This window comes from Arachis hypogaea, chromosome 3 (genome assembly GCF_003086295.3).
Source record: "Arachis hypogaea cultivar Tifrunner chromosome 3, arahy.Tifrunner.gnm2.J5K5, whole genome shotgun sequence".
Classification (NCBI taxonomy): domain Eukaryota; kingdom Viridiplantae; phylum Streptophyta; class Magnoliopsida; order Fabales; family Fabaceae; genus Arachis; species Arachis hypogaea.
The window spans coordinates 25,535,409-25,556,402 of NC_092038.1; the positions used below are offsets into that span (position 1 = coordinate 25,535,409).

At 28.9% G+C, this 20,994-nt stretch overlaps 1 protein-coding gene and 1 long non-coding RNA gene across 3 annotated transcripts; one reads left to right on the forward strand and one right to left on the reverse strand.

The window, feature by feature from the left end:
- Positions 1 to 1,962: 1,962 nt before the first annotated feature.
- LOC112775127 (probable CCR4-associated factor 1 homolog 11) lies at positions 1,963 to 2,934 on the reverse strand. The gene has a single exon (XM_025818604.3). The coding sequence runs from the start codon at positions 2,932 to 2,934 to the stop codon at positions 1,963 to 1,965; it is 972 nt and encodes a 323-aa protein (XP_025674389.3).
- Positions 2,935 to 5,441: 2,507 nt separating this feature from the next.
- Positions 5,442 to 20,372, forward strand: LOC112789950 (uncharacterized). Of its 2 annotated transcripts, XR_003196456.2 has the most exons (5): positions 5,460 to 5,695; positions 5,794 to 5,917; positions 13,930 to 14,049; positions 14,673 to 14,780; positions 20,093 to 20,372. It is a non-coding gene; the product is annotated as an uncharacterized lncRNA (long non-coding RNA). The 2 variants fall into 2 exon arrangements; XR_011879650.1 differs by lacking the exons at positions 13,930 to 14,049; positions 14,673 to 14,780; positions 20,093 to 20,372 and adding an exon at positions 9,696 to 9,774 and having other exon boundaries at positions 5,442 to 5,695; positions 5,794 to 8,059.
- Positions 20,373 to 20,994: the final 622 nt, after the last annotated feature.

Here is a 20,994-nt window from a genome sequence, read left to right on the forward strand (position 1 = left end):
TCGACTGTCACACTGCCAGGAATCAACACCTTTCAGGCCTCACTCACCTGATACCGGTTTCGTCCTCTAACCAACTCACCGATTTCCTCACTAAAACTCTGGCCCCAGCACCCTTCAACAGCAACATTGCCAAACTAGGACTTCTGGATATTTATAGTCCTAGTTTGCAGGAGGCTGTAACTTGAATAGACATCTTGGTAACTAAAACTCATTCTATATTTGTAAATAGAAATTAGAAATTCCAGCTGGCATAGTCAGTTAGAGATTATAGCTAATCAGTTAAGTTAATGACTCTCTCATTTTCCTTTTAGCTTGTATATAAACAGCATGTCAAAACAAGGGAAATTCTCAATTGAGCATTTTTAACATACACACTACTCTGAGTTCAATTCCCGTTTCTCTCTCTCACTCTTTCTCATCACATACTCTCACATCTTGCTTCACCATGGATGAAGCTTGATTCCTCATCTCCAATCTCTTCACCCTCTGTTCTTGGACTTGCACGATAGAGCTTGATGAGAGCATGACCCTCTCTTTGACGCGTTTTCACACCATAAATGTCTGAGAGGGGAAAACCTCTTAAAAATCATGAGTTTTACACCAAATAGAGGCCAAATACACCAATTAGTGGCACAGATAGCACACTACTGCAAAGATTTGGCTTCCTTCCTCCTCCCAAAACCAACTTACCAAGTCAACAAGAACTGCTCCAGAGATCTAGAACACCCAACACATAAATATATAGAATTAGCCATAAAACAAATATTCAACTGATTCTAAACTAGCACTGTACATAATACATATATCATGGGAAATAGTCTTTAATGTCTTCAAACCCATAATGCATCATTAGTGTTAATCTGTTAAGCACAACTGCCCAAATAAGCGATTTAATCTTTAAGGAGCTTTGGACTTCTAATGAATGTATCAAGGAAAAAAAGAATTTAGTTCAAAGAATGGGAAATTGAAAGTAAGATATCAGACTGTGAAGTACCTACTCCTTAGGAAAACCAAACATTAAGATTGTTATGAGGGAAACCAAAGTAAGATATCAGACTGTTATGAGGGAAGAGCTAATCTCATTAAATACAACATCAAGCATCTCATACTACCCAATATCGGACTTTGGGCACCCCATAATACCCAAGTACCTAACACAGACACAAGAGAAAAAGACCTATTACCTAGACAAGGAGACAGGATGACAAAGTTAAAGAGACCCAAGACTAGGTGAATTCCTAAACATGATAAAAACTCTGGATTGAGAAGTTGTGGATAGAAGATATCTCTAAGGATGTGGAAAAGGCTAACTAAATGAGAGCTCTCCCTACATAGAAAAGGATTTTGAATCTGTCTCTACACAGATTGAAATGTATGTAAAGAAGTGCCAAAGCTTAAGTTATAATTACATGAAGACTACGTGATTAGCATAGTATGATCTATACCCTCAATGTGATGTATATTTTGTCACTATCAACATAATAACTACTTAAGCAAGTGCAATAGTTGGAATATACTTGATCAGCAGTGGATCCGTATACTATATATTAGTACAAGAGAATAAAAAACACAAAAAGTTGTTAATTGTAGTACAATGACAAAGCACACCCATGTCCAACAAAGATAACAAGTTAAACCAGAATATTTAGTATTTCCATTTCACAATGCACGGCACACAATCCTAAATCAAATGAAGAAGGATCTCTTGTAAAAAGCACAACATATTCTCTACATTAAAATAAAGCAAATCATCAATGTCCCACATGGTATTGCTAAAAACCTGTGCTGTATATTCAAATATATGTTACTGTTATCTGAAAAAAAGGCTACTTTGTAATTGAAGTGTTATAAAACAATTGTCATATCCAAAAAATAGCCAGTTGATAGTACTTTGTAATTCATTGACAAAATGTTGTTACATGAATAATCTAATGTATGATAATTTCTTTCAATTTAAGAGTATTAAGCTTTTGCAATTTCCAACCCAAAAAGTATATTAACGTATTCCCTAAACCCATCATCATTAGCCAAAAAATAAGTTTCTCTAATCTTGTGAAAGGTGTGGCAGGTGAGCAAGCTATCAGATCCGGCTTGATGGCCCTTCCCAGCAACTCGGTCTACGTGAAGTGTGTCAGCCACCTTCTCCAAACCGCCATAGAGGCCATTGCAGAACCTCATCACATGCTTCACATCGTAAGTATTTCCCCCAAACAGCTCTTTTACAAGCACCAAGAACTCCTCCAAGTTTTTGGGAAGAACACCCCAAGTCAGAATCTTCACCAAATATCCAATATCATAAGCACCATGGAATGTGACCCATGTCAGTGATTTGTTGAACAGCAGCCCAGATGCTGCTGCCAACTTCGCAAAATGCAGCGAAGAAACTCCAGCCACTGCATTGCGTGCAAAGTCGATGCCCTGGCTGCGTAGGAGTGCCACAGAGTCCTTTGCGTAGATGTCACGCATGAGGTTGAAGTCTCGGAAATTGAACTGCCAGATGTAGTGAGTTTTGTTGTTGGTTCCTAGATCAGGGAGGCTGCCGTGTTCATCTGACAGAGTGAGTCCAAGCTGAATGATTTTGAGCGCGTCCACATTGGCCTTCATGACTTGGTAAGTTTTCTTTGGGACAAGATTCCGGTAGTTCTTGTTGCGGGGCAGGATGACTACACCGGGAAACTCAGTGTCAATGGAGAGAAATCGATATTTGTCAATCAGGCTGCTTATGATTTGGAACTCGGAATCAGCGTTGGCAGCCCACACTTGCCTGATCACAACCGAACTGTTGGGACTAGGCTCTAGAAGTGGCAGCCGTTCCACAAACCTTGGCTGAACTGCGCCATAAAAGGGCGGAAAACCAACCATGATGGGCGGTGGCATAGGAAAAACTCTAGGTGGTTGTTGAAGTTGTTGTAGTTCATCATCGATTCTTGTCATTGTTGTATATATGGTCGTCATATTCTGTCTAACTTAACCCTGAAAAGCAACTTTGTTAAATTCTTAGAAACTGAGGTAGAAGATAGAACAAAGAATGCAAATTGTGTGCTTTGCATGGGTGAACTGTAGACGCTACATTACCTTTTCTTTGGCCGGGTTCCTCTAAAGAATGCTTTGAAGCTTGGGTGGACAGGGGTATGAGTAAGAAAAGGAGTTCTTGCGGTGACGTGGTTTGTGTGGAAGGTTATGTTTGATGAAAAAGAATGAGTAAGAAAAGGAATGAGATGATTTTCAAACAAGGTTATGTTTGATAAAAGAATAGCTGTTTCTTGTTTGTGCTTCAAATGGAACCGGGAGAGGGAACAAAGAAGAACAGATGAATGTGTAGCGCGACTACTGGTACATTATTCAATGATATATTTAAGATTTTTATTTTGTGATGTTAATCATGTTATGCTTTCTTTAGATGTGGCTTTCTACTAATTGTTTAGGATTTTGATGCAAGGTTGTATTTATTTATGAAAAGTCTAGCAGTCCAGTCAATTAGAGTCATTGAGTCAATTAGGATAAAACTAAACAATGACAAATTGATTTTTTAAGATTTTACAGTTGCCAAATTTGATTTGTTTTGATTTAATTTAGGTGATTTTTTTTTAAATTTATGGTAATTTTGTGGGTGATTTATTTTATTTAGGTGTTACCATCACAATTATTAATCAAAAATTTTTTTTAAAAGTACATTGATAAAGTGTAAAAGTCAAAGCTCATAATAAATCTATAGCATAAATATACCACATCATATTGTATGAATAATTGTTATATATAAATACTGTATAATGTGGGTGAATTAAGACGAATTTAAGGATGGATTTTTTTATTTTTTTTACTTTCATGTTTTTTTTTAGTCCAACCTATAAAGAGTAAATCTTAAAAATTAAGCCTAATAGTTATGCAGTAGTAAGGGGCGTAGAAGCTAGAATCTAACCACTCTTTAAATTTTTAAATATTATAATCTTAAATTAGTCAATTAATTTTATAATTTTTCTCTTAAATTAGATTATTTTATAATTTCAATTTTGATATGATTTCAAATTTTATATGTTTAATTTATCCTTTTAATTTTATCTAAATTTTTAAAGGTTAATAATCAAATTAGTCCTTTAAAAATGAGATATTTTTTAAATTCGTCTCTAAAATTTTTTATCAATTAACCAGGTTTTTTAAAGATTAAGAATGAATTATATTTGTTCTTTAGTTAATTTATTAACAAATTTCTGTCAATTATTGATGATATGAAATGTTAATGATAAGATACATAATACCTAACATATCTAATTAGACGTTGACCAAATATATTTATAAAAATCTATTAATTTAATAGTTCGATCATATTGGAAATAGGGTTTATGTTTGGGAAAAAGGATTAAATTAATATATTTTCATAAATATATTAATCAGTGTTCAATTAGACATGTCAAGTATCATGTATATTGTCAATTAACTTTTACAACCTCAATCATAAACAAAAATTATTAATGGTATGACCGAAAAATAAATATAATTAATTTTTAATTTTTAATAAATTAATTTGATTAAAAAAATTTTTAGAAATGAATTTAATTATTAACCCAAATTCTTAATTTTTTCTATCTTAACGAACAATGTTAAGAGATTTAGGGTGAATTTAAGTAAATCTTCTAAGTAACTTACTAAAATGACTTTGAAAATATAATTTTTAAAAGTTGTAATAGTTATATTTAGTAAATTAAATTAAAAATAATTTTTAATAAGTATAAATAATAATAATAATTATATTTGATAAAATAAATTATAAAATTTAAAAATTTATAATAGACAAAAATATATAAATAAATTTAAATATTTATTAAAATTTAATTTTGATATATTAATAGTATAAAATATTTTATCTAATCATTCAATTGCATCTGTTTTTTTAGATAATTATTTATGTAATCGATATAAAAAATAATTATTTTTATTAACATAACATTACGTGATTAAATATATGTATAAAAATATTTTATATTAATGATACATTAAAATTAAGTTTTATTTATTAATATATAAAATTATATTAGATTTTAATTTTAATAAATACAAATTAACTTTAAAAAACTTTTTAGAGTACATATATGTTATGTGGTATAATATAAATAATATAGAATACAATGTAGTGTGAAAATATTTAATAAATCAATTAATAAACTTTAAAATTTTTTTTTTGATCAATGACTATGATAGTGATACCTCAGCAAAGATAAATCACCCATAAAATTGCCATAGATTTAGAAGAAATCACCTTTAATTTAATACAAATATAATTTTAATTTAATACAAATATAATTGTTTGATCTATTCTAATATTAAAAACAATTGTGTAAAAATATTTGAATGATTATTATTCTGTTTATTAAATTTAATTTAAAATAAAGATTTAATTTCACTGCAAAAAATTTATACACGGCTTCTCCTAATTTTTAAAGCTTATGATTTTGAGGCCACAATCTAAATTGTGGAATAAGGAAGAAGAGGGGAAGTTGATAAGGAAAGGGGAAAGTTCACATAACAACGTCAGCAATTGGTCTTCTCCTAAGGTCGCTAAATCCATCACCACTTTAGCAGGGTTTTCTGGATTTCAAACACTTGCAAATTTCTAGCTTTCTATAATTTCCCAAAAAAGCCCCGCAAATGAGCCTATAGCTTCATCTCCTCCACTGTCGGTGCAAGAGGCTTGATACAGGTAACTTTTCGTGCGCCGCTCTCCATAGAATTTTTTTTTTTTATGGTATTTTCAGACTCCAATTCTTCTCCAAATGTTTGGAGTTTGCATAATTTCAGGAAGTTGATCAACTGGGACATGTGGGAAACTATAAGCAACCAGATAACTCGAGACTACATCATACTGCTTTTTCGAATTCAAGGCCCAAATAGGAGCGTCATTACCATCATCATTCAGTTTGAGGTAAAGTATTCTAGCACTAATATCAGCAAGAATTTCATAGCTTAGGAAACACAAGAAGTATATCTATGTGTCTCTAGTATCAACAAGAATTTCATAGCTGAAGGTATCAAGTGTGGCACCTATACATGCAGGGAAGTATTTCAACCTTGACACATCTTGTAATAATTCATTGTTTGGTATTCTTTGACCTTACACCTTCTTACACCTTGATAATGCAAACCAAATCTTTATCATTATATCATGCACTAAAATTAAATAATCTTGGTCCATCATGCAACTTAATTTGCTCACTTATTGGAAAGGAAATATGATACATAGCTATACAATAAAGTAAAGTAATCTAATTGAAAAAAAAAAAAACGAAAAAAGAAAAAATATATTAACACTTCATTTGAAAATGGACTCTCTGTATTGTATCTGCCAAAACAAAAGAAAGTGGTAGTTATTCATGAATAAGGAGTACATACAGTTGAGGACACTACTGCTAGTTGAAAATGTCATTTTTGTGACTAATAAAAATTCAAAACAGAGAATGTCAATCATAATTAATAGTTAGTGGTTAGTCCATTGTTATATTTTCATCTTTTGGGAGTAACATGTTGAAAGGACTTTTACCTTCATGTCTTGTTCCGAATTATCATAATATAGTCACCAAACGACATACTCAGCAGTGAGAAATAAGGCTCAGAGAATGATGGTTCTTAAGGTTAATAATGAAATACAGATGACAAAAAAGAGATCCTTTACCTATTTTAAGATGTTGAGTTGTCATAGAATCTATCTCCTGCCATCAACTTGAATGTTGGGGATGTGGGTTGATGAATAAGCTATTAATTTAAAATTGGAAATAAAAGTAAGATTTATATAGAAGAGAACGAATATGATGTTGGAGAAGATGAAGTAGTTTTATTGGGATAGAGAAAGCAAAATAATTATCTGTTTTAAGATGTTGGGTCTTTGCAAATCCGTTTCCCATCAACAAAAATGTCTGGAATATGGGAAATGGTTGGCCAAATGTGGGGGTCCATCTTCTGTATGCGTTCACCCAAGAACAAACATTCACTGAGATCGAAAGAGGCAGGCAATCTTATGTTCTCCAACTTAGGACATCCTTCAATTGACAATTCTAGAAGGGACTGCGACTGTGAAACATTCTCAAGATATGTCAAATTTTCACGTCTTGCGATTGCCAAACATTTGAGATTTGGGAACACTGGCAATGCGAAAGATGTAAGTGAATCACAGCTATTGTCTATGCGTACGTGCCACTAGCGAGTGATGTTGTTGGTATTGCATTGGGAATTCTACATTCTTGCAATCATAGATGTACAACCCTTTCAATGAAGGGGGCAAAGAATCTCTTGGAAATGACAAGGCTGATGAGCAGTTTGAGATTCCTAAGTCTATGAGAGAGATTGGTTGGGTGTGGATCATGGAATCAAATACATACTCCACCTGCTGGTTTCCATTAACTACTAGTGTCTCCAGCATGGAAAGTGGTAGCTCCTGCATTCTTACTTCCTGTTTGCCAAATATTCTTAATGAGCGTATGATGGGAGCTCTTGGCAGATAACAACGAAGCCGCTCGCATTCTTCAATGTGAAGTTTCTTCAATGCAGGAAGGAAAGTAGGCAAATCTCCTCTTAACACAGGACAGTTCTATAACCAAGTTGAGGAAATGGTGCATCATCATCACACTCAAATAACTCCCATTCCTCCCAGCAACTGATATTGTAAAATGACAGAGATTTAAGGGATCGAAAGGGTGTCTCCTGATGATGATGAGTTTCATTACCCTTATAGAATTCACCACCAATCATCTTCAGCATATCAAATAGATAAAGCTTCAATTTCATGAGAGAGAGTAACTGTCCAAGTGAAGGAAGCACCCAACAATTCCTGCATCCCCTCAGCTCCAGCTTAGTCAACATGTAGTACGAAGAGTGTCCTACCCAATCTGTAAACATTGTACCTCTGTAACTACTAATGCGTAGCTCTTTCAAGTCTTTGTGAAGATGTGATTTGTCAAGTACATCTTTTTCGGTTTGGGAATCAAAAACGTCATTATCTTTATCCGATGACCACCTCAAATATAAATGTTTGATGTGAATCTTCTCATCCATACTTGCATTTGATGCTTCTGTTGGGAATAAGACACCATTCCCCCTTGAGAAAACACCTTTGACAGAGAAATAAAATAGATACAATCACAACACAAGAATTTAACGTGGAAACTCCAATTACCGGAGAAAAAACCACGGCCGTTGTCAAATGACAACCAGAGAATATCACTATGTGAAAATTGTTACAACACATAGACTTCTTTCTCTCACCGGCACCCCAGTACACCCACACTCTTTCAAAGCAAATATCTAACTACACCTCACAACACTCTCTAATCAAAGAGTACAGAGGAAAAGAAAAATCAGATACAAGCTTAAAGTGTTTCTGACTGGTGCAAAAACAAATGGAGAACTTAGCCTCATATTTATAGCCTAGGCCACCCACTCCATTTGCTATCCTAAGCAATGTGGGACTAATTCAACCAAATCCTAACAATCTCCACCTTGATTGAAATAGTCACACATCTTCAGCTTCCATTGTCAACACCGACAATTCTTTGCTGCCATTGTCTATACCGACAATCATAGTTCAGAGAACTATCATACTCCACCATGAAAGTATACTCACTTGGAATTAGACCACTCCAAGAATTTCGCCTTGGTACAGATCGAAACCTTGCTGAAAATTCATGGTGCAACTTCCAAATTGGCTTTTCCTGGAAGTTCTTCAGCCATCGACCTAACTCCGCCACACACCTTGCATCTCAACGCCAACCAATGCCCGTGTGCAATTGTGGACCTGATTGCCACAACTCATCCTTATCCATGGCAGTGCGGTAATACCATGAGGATACTTCTTGTCTTCTAGAGAACATCATCTTCTCTCATAGAGAGAGCAACCAGAGATCTTCTCCTTCAACGCCTTGTGCAAACCTGATTGTATCAACACATCCTTGACTTGTACTTGCCACAAGCCAAAATTGATTCTTCCATCAAATTTCTCTATTTCAAGCTTCACAGCACTTGAATATCCTGACATTGTTGCAACCGTATACTGGAATATTATAACTCAACTGTAGACCGTGCACTAGGAAGGGTCCCCAGGAAAGAGAGGTGGGTCACAATGGACACACTTAAATACCAAGTCTTTCCTTAGCCAGAACCTTTTCCAAATTGCACTCTCACAGAGTCACACTGCCTTCCAGCAACAACAACAGCAACCAAAGAGATTAGACTAGGCTGCAACCACAGAGCATACTAAGAATAAATCCCACCGAACCGAAGCTCTGATACCACTTGTTGGGAATAAGACACCATTCCCCCTTGAGAAAACACCTTTGACAGAGAAATAAAATAGATACAATCACAACACAAGAATTTAACGTGGAAACTCCAATTACCGGAGAAAAAACCACGGCCGTTGTCAAATGACAACCAGAGAATATCACTATGTGAAAATTGTTACAACACATAGACTTCTTTCTCTCACCGGCACCCCAGTACACCCACACTCTTTCAAAGCAAATATCTAACTACACCTCACAACACTCTCTAATCAAAGAGTACAGAGGAAAAGAAAAATCAGATACAAGCTTAAAGTGTTTCTGACTGGTGCAAAAACAAATGGAGAACTTAGCCTCATATTTATAGCCTAGGCCACCCACTCCATTTGCTATCCTAAGCAATGTGGGACTAATTCAACCAAATCCTAACAGCTTCACCGCTGCTAATAACTTTCTCTAATTTCTCGATGTAAAATGATCTATGAAGATGTGCTAGCTCTCCCAATTCTCCAATCCCATTCTCTTTATGTGTTTGCCCACGGTATAGGAACTTAAAAATTGCAAATCTTTTAATTTTCTCATCATTTTTGGCATCTCTTCCAGATTAGTGCCGCCAATATCAAGATGATGCAAATTTACAATATTTAAACAAGTTCAGCAGCCATGTTAAAACATCAGTATAATTTATTATTAAAACTTCAATTTCCATGCTAAAGATTCTTTAACTCTTTTGATTCATGCAGAACATAAAATCAGATCTCACTTTGTGGAAGCTAAGGACATTGCCTCCAAGATTAATTGCTTTAAAAATAGGTCTTTACATTTTAAAAATTTGTTATTAAATTTTTATATTAGGCAAAAATTTATAATTAGATCATCACTAATTATTATTTTTTCAGCAGAAAATATAATAACCCTAAAATATTTGCTTTTAGAACATTTCAATATTTATTATCAAACACAAAACAAAGAAAAAAATGACACTTTTCTTTCTTTTGAGATATTTAAATGACACTTTTATCTTTTTTATTTTTAGAATGTATATTTTTCTTCTCTAAAAAGTTAAATAATATACATTTTAGTAATACACTTCAAATCATTACAATTATGTATTAGTAATAATAATATAATATATATTTATTATTAAATATAATAAATTTAATTTTTTTAAATATTTTAACTTGTTACAAAAATATTTAATTCAAAATTTTTATATATTTCATGATTAATAATGAAATATTAAAAATAAATAAAGCTTATTACTTTAACAATAAATATATTTATATTACTATTATTTCATAATATAAAATATTTTTAATTTTTACAAAAATATTTAATTTAAAATTTTTATATATTTCATGATTACTCACATATTAAAATAAATAAAATTTATTATTATTATTATTATTATTATTATTATTATTATAATAATAATAATAATAATAATAATAATAATAATAATAATAATAATAATAATAATAATAATATAAAATATATGTTATTGTTAATTTAAATAATATACATTTTAGTAATACACTTCAAATCATTACAATTATGTATTAGAAATAATAATATAATATATATTTATTATTAATATAATAAATTTAATTTTTTTAAATATTTTAACTTGTTACAAAAATATTTAATTCAAAATTTTTTATATATTTCATGATTAATAATGAAATATTAAAAATAAATAAAGCTTATTACTTTAACAATAAATATATTTATATTACTATTATTACATAATATAAAATATTTTTAATTTTTACAAAAATATTTCATTTAAAATTTTTATATATTTCATGATTACTCACATATTAAAATAAATAAAATTTATTATTATTATAATAATAATAATAATAATAATAATAATATAAAATATATGTTATTGTTAATTTAAATAATATACATTTTAGTAATACACTTCAAATCATTACAATTATGTATTAGAAATAATAATATAATATATATTTATTATTAATATAATAAATTTAATTTTTTTAAATATTTTAACTTGTTACAAAAATATTTAATTCAAAATTTTTTATATATTTCATGATTAATAATGAAATATTAAAAATAAATAAAGCTTATTACTTTAACAATAAATATATTTATATTACTATTATTACATAATATAAAATATTTTTAATTTTTACAAAAATATTTCATTTAAAATTTTTATATATTTCATGATTATTCACATATTAAAATAAATAAAATTTATTATAATAATAAAAATATTTTTTACTATAATAATAATAATAATATAAAATATATGTTATTGTTAATTTAATAAATTTTATTTTTTTAATATTTTATAATTAATCATGAAATATATAAAATTTTAAATTAAATATTCTTGTAACAAGTTAAAATATTAAAAATAAATAAAATCTATTACGCAATAATAATAAGTGTATTTTACATTATTATTTTTTCTTGAATATACCAAATAATTATCACAAATTTATATATAAATATATTTATTAAAAAGTAATTTAGTGAAATAGACTAAAGTGTATATTATTCAATTTTTGTAAAAAAAAAGCGTATATTTTAGAAATAAAAAAAAAGAGAAAATTATTATTTTGGTATATCGTAAAAAAAGAGAATTTCATTTTCTCTAAAATATACAAGAATCTTTAAATTAATTATTTTTTCTAACAAGTTAAAAATATTAAAAATAAATTAAATTTATTACATTAATAATTATAAATAGGTAAAAATGGAGTCTAGAAGATGTAAACAAAAAATATATATTAGTTCGACTAATAATGTCTATGTCTAATCATCAATGAAGTTGGAAATTTTACTCTTTAAATAAGTGTTTCACTAATTTAAGAACTTTTAAATACTATTGTCTCAAGTTTTTTTAGGTCAAATTCGACTTAAGTCAAATTAATCTAAGAACCTTAAATTTGATATTCATGTCAAGTTTTCTCAAGCTACACTTGATCATTAATAGATCATATTACAAAGAGTATTAAGATAGAGTATGTATGAAACACTTTACAGAGTCTGAGATCTTGGTTCTAAGATATATCAACTGCAAGAAGTATCTCATATTTGTGTTTGTAAATCTGGTGTAAGAGAAAATTGAGTTTTGATCTTAGATTACAAACAACTTAACATTATTCCTATGAGATTTACAATGAAGAAAGAATGAAGAAAATAAAGAACGCTTTGAAAGCATAAATACAACAATTTTAACACAATTCAAAAAGACATTGAAAACCCTTTTTTTTCCTTTGTTGTGAGTCAATTCCCTAAAATGTGCAAGAAGAACAAGTTTCTTTTGCTTGGTACAGACATTTTAGCAAATATAACAATATTTTTTTGTTAAGCAGAGTCATATTTTAGAGTCAAAATGTATCTATTGAATTTGAGTGCATTTATCATATCTTAAAGTGTCATATACCTTACTTCCGAAGTCTAAAACGCAAACTTACATTGCTTTTAGACGAGTATTTAACTTAGACTTACATTTTAAGGTACTTGAGCAATAAATAAACCCTTTCGAGGTTTATACAATTTTAGTTTGTAATAAATTACTTAAAGAAATATTTTTTAGTACTTCAAAAATTGATTAACAAATTGTTAATAGTGAATTAATAAAAATTTAATATTAGATTTATCATTTGTCAATCATCAAAACTCAAAAAGATACGAAACTAACAGTTTAATTTAAATAAGATTACAATCTTGAAAAGAAAGTTGTCATATTAATTAATTATTTGAAGTGTTCCGATTCCCCTTTCATAATGAAGAAATGATCATTTCGATTTGCTTAAAATAATAACTACTTATACTATTGTATCTTGTGTAATTTATTGTTTTTTTTTTAATAACTAGGAAATTCTTTTCCTTAGCTTCACCATACCATCACTAAGCATGGCAATCCATAGATATTAAAATTCCAATATTTCTTTAATTTCACTTGTACTTAGTAATTCATACCACCACAAGTAAAATCATGTAACTTCTTACACAATCAAATAGTATTATTAATCAACATGGGTCTATCTAATTAATAATAAATCAATAAATATTTTTAAATTGTATTTCATATTAATTAATTATTATTAATTAGTGATTATTTCAATTTTATTTTTGTATTTCATATTAATTAATTATTATTAATTAGTGATTATTTCAATTTTATTTTTTAAATACAAATTAATAATGATTAAATATAATTGTTTAAAGTTAATTGGTTAGAAATTATTTATTAGCAATACTTTTTCTATATATATATATATATATATATATATATATATATATATATATATATATATATATATATATATATATATATATATATATATTATTTGTAGAATTCAAGAGGTACCTGATTTTAATAAAATACTAAATTATTTCTAAAACAACACTTTACTACAATGAGAATCCTTTTATATAATAGTAAGTTAATGTTTTACTACAAGGAGGGGACGTGTTGAGGAATATCCTTGTCCTATAATCATATTGCATATAAAACTTGTTCTATGGAAAAATTTTGATTGCCAAATAGGAAATAAAAAGCTCATGGCTATGAACAACGTGCCACATTCCTTAACAATGTTGACTATTGGATTGGTTATTTGTTTTACCATTGCTCATGATTCTATTCCTAAACATCTTCAAATACCATCTTATTATACAGCTTCAGAGGATCTAACTATGTGTTTAGATGAGTGCAAAAAACGCTTCACGGAATATTCGAGATCATTGGACGCATGCAAGAAGAGATGTCACGAAAAGCACGCTAGACTAAACACCAATAGTATGTGTCTAAGCTATTGTCAATATTTTTTAATTTTTGTAAGTAATTTTGAGTTTAGATTTTTATATCATCTTATTATATGAATATTTTATATGATCAATTATATACTACTATACTAGTACTCTTTGTGACTATATAGAGCTTAATGAATCACGAGAATATCTATGGAATACACCTATAATACTTGGAAGTTATCTTCATAAAATTTGTAACAAATTATTCAAACATTTATTTGAGTTTTGAATCAGTTTTGTTACTTTATTTTTTGTTACCCTCGAAACCTTCCAGTCCTCCATTTCGGATTTAATTTTTATTTAAAAATTTGTCACTAGTCAATAAATTACTATAAGATAGAATTTAAATTCTTAATATTTATTTAATCGAACTAGTTAGCTAATTACTAGGCTAATTAAAGTTTGTTATCTGTTTTATTACGTTAGATTTTATGTTTAGTTTCTATATATATATATATATATATATATATATATATATATGGTTTAGGTTTGGGTTTGTAATAATAAGGGCTATAAACTGTTGATGATTTGGGTGGTTATTTATTTTTTGTTGTTGAATCCATGATGCTATTTTTGAAAAGTCTCATGCTCCATCTTATTATACTACAGCTGAGAATAGGAAGAAGTGTATTCAACATTGCAGAGTATTGTATTCAGATCCAGAGGAATTTCAAATTTGTAGACAAGACTGCCTTAGTCGGTTCCCGAAAACATATGGTAACCAAAATATTATAACTTATTGTGAATATTTATTTGGATGTTGTGAATCTTTTTTAGCTTAAAATATCTTATGCATATTTGATGTGATAAATTCTTCATTGTTTTGTGATTGTTAGAAGATTAAATTATTGAGATAATATCTAAGGAATTCATCTATGACAAAATTACAATATTCAAAGAGAAATTTTAGCAAATCATGATACTTAGAAGTCATTCAAATCATGTATGTATAAAGCAATATTTCAAAATTTCATTTTTGACCTTTTTTTCCTTTTTCTTCCACTAGATGTCATGTGTGGTTTCTGAAAAGCTATACTAGCCCTACCATTAGTATTAGAACTAAGGCTGATCCGATGGAATTTAGATCTTCTAAATTTTAATTTTGTATTTTAAAGAGTAAAGTATTATTATTTATTTTTAAATAATTTTTTTTATATTTATTTTTTGTCCCACCTATAAAATAAATGGTGAAAGATCACGCTTTATTCTTTAAAATAAAATTCAAACTTTAGAGAATCTAAATCCGGATCTTAATACACTATACACCTATATTTATGATGGTGATAGTAACTATAAAAATGTTATTAAATTAAAATGATAATTTTGTTTATATTTTGGTAATATTTTTTAATAATATTTTTTAAAAAATATTATTAAATAATAAAAATATTATATTAATTTTAATATTATCTTTTTAATAATAATAATAAACTCAAAAATACTCCTCAAATATTTAAACTTTAACAAAAATTTTTCTAAAAGATAAAAACTACACAAATATTCTCAAAAGATTTAAAATATGATAAAATAACCAGATGTGAAGGAAATTCATCTCTCTTAATAAAACAAATAAGATGACAAATAGTATCTGCAAACTTCACCCTACTTCACGTCTTGTCACTTTTATCATATTTTTAATCCTTTAATTTCGAGATTGTTTGTCATTTTCACATTTTGAAATTATTTTTATTGCTGTTTAAAACTTTGGGAAACAATTTTTGTTAGTTTTAATAATAAAGAATTAATTAGATATCAAAGAACCTGAGAGATTGGAGTTTAAGCCCTTGATATAAAATTATCTCCGTTGCAACCAAAAACATTTTTTATTTGGAAGGTTGGATTTGGATTCTCTAAATTTTGGAATTCATTTTAGAGGATAAAGTATGATTTATCACTATTTATTTTATAGGTAGGATCAAAAAAAAATATGAGAGAGTAAATATTCAATAATGAGATATCTCACTTTATCTTCTAAAATGAAAATCTAAAATTTAGAGGATCCAAATTCTGAAATATTTATATATATGAAATTAAGGGTTAAGTACTAAAATCGTCCCTAAGGTAAGGGGCGAAAATCAAATTCGTTCCCGACCTTTTTTCGTTATTAAAATCATTCTCAACGTTCAAAAACGCTTTAAAATCATCCTTTCTCGAATTCTTAGACCAAAATACTCTCATCATCATCATTCTCCTCTTCACCTTCCTCACCTCACCACCCCCAACAGTATCATCATGGTCATCATCACCATCATCAGAATTTTTTCCAAAATCAACCAAAATCAACCAGAAGTCCAAGATGAACAAGAACCCACCACCACCACTACCATTATCATCATGGTCATCATCATCATCAGAAGAAGAAGAACAATAAAACTCAAAACAGAACCGCCACCACCCCCACTATCATCATCAACACCAGAACCCACCACCACCCCCACCTCAAAAAATCATAACTTAAAAAATCAGAACTCAAAAAATTAGAATAATCAAAATTTAAAACCATCAACAAACTTCAAAACTAAAATTCTTCCTCTTTTATTCTTACTTTGCTTCTTCATCTTCTTTTAAAGAAATTCAAGCAACATGCACTTTGAACAATAATCAACAAATTTAGCAACAACAATATTCCAAATTTAAACCAAATCACAAAAAATTAAATTATAGATATTCCATAACAAATTTCACAAAAAATTCAGAAATTCTACAACAAAAATCTAGTTCACAGAAGAAGAAGAGTGGCAGATCACAGGCGGCAGTGCGACGGTGCAGCGGTGCGGCTAGGTGGCGGTATAGCGGTGCGGCGGTGCGACTTCCATTCCTTCCCCCAAGATCCGCCGCAAAACTGCCACCGTTATCGAACCCAAAATGGAGAAGAGAGAGCGTGAGTGAGAGGAGGAGCTGTTCACTATTGCGTCTGTTGCTGCAAGGAATTCGTCGTCGTCGTTGTTGGGCCATCGCCGAACTACTGCTGCCGTTGAGTGCGTCGTGGCCGTGGTGGTCGCTGGAGGAAGAGAAAGCCAGAGGAGAAAGAGAGCAAGTGAGATCTAAGGAGAGAGAGAGCTCGGGAGCAGAGGAGAAAGAGGAAAAACCCGTGCTCAGCCACCGCCGCACCTCTGCTGCCGAGAAATGCCGCCGCCGTCACTGAGATCCACCACCGTCACCGTCGAGCAGAGCCACCCCCCTTCTTTCTCTCCCCCCATTTCTCTCTATATCCCTTTCTTTCCTTTTTTTTATTTATTTTATATTTATTTTATTTTATTTTATAATTTTTTTAATGAGAGGGGTAATTTAGTAATAAAAAAATAAAATTGGTAAAAAGCATGATTTTAAAGCGTTTTTGAACGTTGAGGATAATTTTAATAACGAAAAAGGTCGGGGACAATTTTGATTTTGACCCAAGACGTTAGGAATAATTTTAGTACTTAACCCTAAAATTAACGTTGGACAAAAATTATAGAGTCAACATAATTTATTTTTAATTAGTAATTTTAGTTATTAATTATTTTTTTAGTCTAATAATCTAATAATATATTTTTAGTCCATACTTTTAAAAATGATTGACTAGCTGTTGGTCAAAAATAATAAATTGTTAATCCTTTAACATTCTTCATTAACATTCGCTATAGTATCTTCTTTACATTAGATTCAACAAAATGAAGAATTATAACTTTTTGATACATAAAAGCTAATGAATTGTGATAATGAAATTTTTTAAGGAATAAATTAATATATAAATAATTGAAGAATTCAACGTGAAAAATAACGAGATTGATAGTAGGTGAAGTATATAGATGTTATTTTCTCTGTTATCATAAAGGAAAAATTACCGTAAATTAAAAGACAGTTAAAAAGATTTAATTATTAAAAAAATGTTTAATACTAAAATTTTTGAAAAATCAATTTTTTTTATAATAATTATAATATTTAAAAAGAAGACCAAAATTTTTTATAAAAAAATAAATATATCTTTAATTATTTTTATTTATTTTTTATAATTTTTATATTAATAATTTTTATTTTTTTCTAAAGTTTTAGTAATTTTTATTAATTATTTATTTTTTTATTTTTGTGATCTTTCATATTTTTTTATTAACAATAAAAACTTAATATACAAATCCAACCGTTATTAACATCTCACAAGAACGAGAACCATTGTGAAGATTTACATCATTAAAAAAAATTCCTTCCTAGAAGTAAAATTTACTTACAAATGATGTGTTTTTAGAATTCTAAGATAGTTATCCTTCACCGCACCAAATAATGGATCATTCTTATAAAACTTTTATGGTTTTCATTGTATACTAGAGTGAAACTAGAAAACTTCATGCATCTTGTGTTATGTGACTTTTTTTTCCTTAGATTTATGTTCAATGGTTGCACCATTGCCACATCTAAACATGATTTGTATATTAGGTTTATCTTGTTATACCCAACGAAAGGAGAAAAGGATAAAAGATTACAAAAATAAAAAAATTAATAAAAATTACTAAATTTTTAGGAGAAATAAAAATTATTAATATAAAGGTCATAAAAAAAAATTAAGAATACATTTATTTTTTTATAAAAAGATTTGGTCTTTTTTAAATATTATAAAAAAAATTTAGTTCTTTTTAATAATTTTAGTATTATAATTTTTTTAAGAATTAAATATTTCTAATAGTTTTTTAGAGTAATTTTTTTATTATAAAAAATCTAGATATTATTCTCAATCTTTTTACAAGATAGGTTTAGCATTGACATGCGAAACTTATGTGTCATTAGTTCATTATTAACTACTCTTAGAATTAACATTCTCTACAATATCTTCTTTACGTGTTAGACTATTCAATGACTAAAGGAAGACTTATATATAACTTTTTGATACATAAAGGCATAAAGCTAGCTATTGAATTGTGGTAATTAATGATTTTGTTTTAAGGGAGAATTTAATATATATCTGGAGAATTAAATGTGAAAAATGATAAGATGCTAGGTTAGTTATATAGATGTTGTTATATATGTTATTACAAGGTATGTCAAAATTATGGAGAACTTGAGAACCTAGGAGTTACTAGTTCATTATAAACTACTTTAGTCCCTCTTTTAATATATCAAAATAAATTGATAACTACATCTCTTAGACATTGTTTGTTTTCTAGGATTGAAACTTTGATTAAGAAATTAGAGTTGAATATTGTGTTTAGTGATAAAAAAAAACTAAAATTATGTTTATGTTCGGTAAGTCGGGTACCGGATGGTTCGGAAGGATCTTCGGGTTGATAAAAAGGGGTACGGCCTGGTTCTAGGTTGTGGGGCTGAATTTGGAGTAGTCGACGTCCCGAGTTTTTCGCGTGAAGGGAGTGTCACCTGTCAGACACTCCGATGCTCTAGTCAGTCGTGGCGCAGGCGAGAAATAGGGGTAAAGTGGTATGTGTGACGTAGACCCACCTTTCTCGAAACTTTCCCATACAGCTTTAGTAGGGAGCTGTCAAGAACACGTGTTCGGGTCGGTGGTTGAGCGCCTCGCACCCGACCGTTCGGATCGGGTGGCCTATGGGTCGGATCGGCCCGCGTGATGTTTGGGCCAGGCCGTAACAGTTTTTAATTTTGGAATACAAAATTTCAATTCATTCAATACTTTTAAAAAGTAAGAACATAAGAACTGAAAATTTTAAGAACATTAATATTTTTTTAAAATATTTTATTTAATTTTTTAAATTTTAAATATACTCTTCTTCAATTTATATTTATCTTAAACTATATATGTTATTAAAATATAATTTAATTTAGTATATTTTACACTAAACATATAATACAAAAATTTAATTTAATATTTGTCTTTCAGTTTTTTTTTAAACGTAGTCTTAGTATAAAAAATTAACCATAACTAATATTAAATATAATAATATTAAGAAAAGATTTGTGCCTACATAAAATAAAGTTATAATATAGTAATAATGTTGTTTATTGAAGTTATTTATTCCATTGTTGATGAATTCCATAACATCAATCCTAAACATTTTTGGGCTCTATCTCTTATTGTATTGCAGCCGAATCTAGAAGGGAGTGTATCGACAAATGTTTGTCACGCTATTGGAACACTCAAACTAAGTTTTTAGAGTGCAGAAAGAAATGCTATGATAAGTACCCGATAACATTAGAATTTTAAGTGTGAAAAAGTTATTTTGAATCTTTTGAAAATTTTATGACATTTTGAGTTTGTATTAAGAGGATCTAGCTATTAATTGTTCATTATTAGGTACTTCAAACATAATGATTATGTCATAACATATTTTAAATATAATATTGTTAAACTCAACTTTCAGTCAATTAAGAGGGGTATTTTGTCCCTTGGCTATAAAAAAAAAGGGGGGGGGGGGGAGAATGAAACATTCTCTAATTTAATCATTACCACCTAGCAATCATATTGAACCATGGCATGCATTAGTGAAATGACTCAAAGATTGAGGAGGAGGGGATTAAATTGTGCTTTAAAAAAAAATTTGAAATAAAATCAGATTTAAAAAAACTTATTTATCAAGCTCTTGGCTATTAAACAACAAAAACTAAGTTAGAATCTAACTGTAAAGAAAGAATACGTATGTATAGTTCCTTTTTCAAATACTTTGATTTGTGTTATATATAAACACAAAATAGTACATACATTACCTTCTTCTATCTCAAACTTTAAATATCTAACATTTTTAAATATTTATTTTCTTAAATTTTCTGAGACTAATAATAATTTAGATTATATGAATTTAAGAATTTTAAACATTTTTTTCTCAAGTCTCTTAATTAGATTTGACATTTAATCACTATTATATCATATTACAAATAAACAATATGAAAAAAATCTCTAAAGTGAGAATGCTAATAAAATAGTAAAATAATATTTTAATTATTTTGAATATATAATATTTATTATTTGTCAGTCTTATTATATTAATTT

Coding starts and splice junctions, on each gene's coding strand:
- LOC112775127 (XM_025818604.3), bottom strand. CDS start 2,934: ATGACAAGAATCGATGATGAACTACAACAACTTCAACAACCACCTAGA.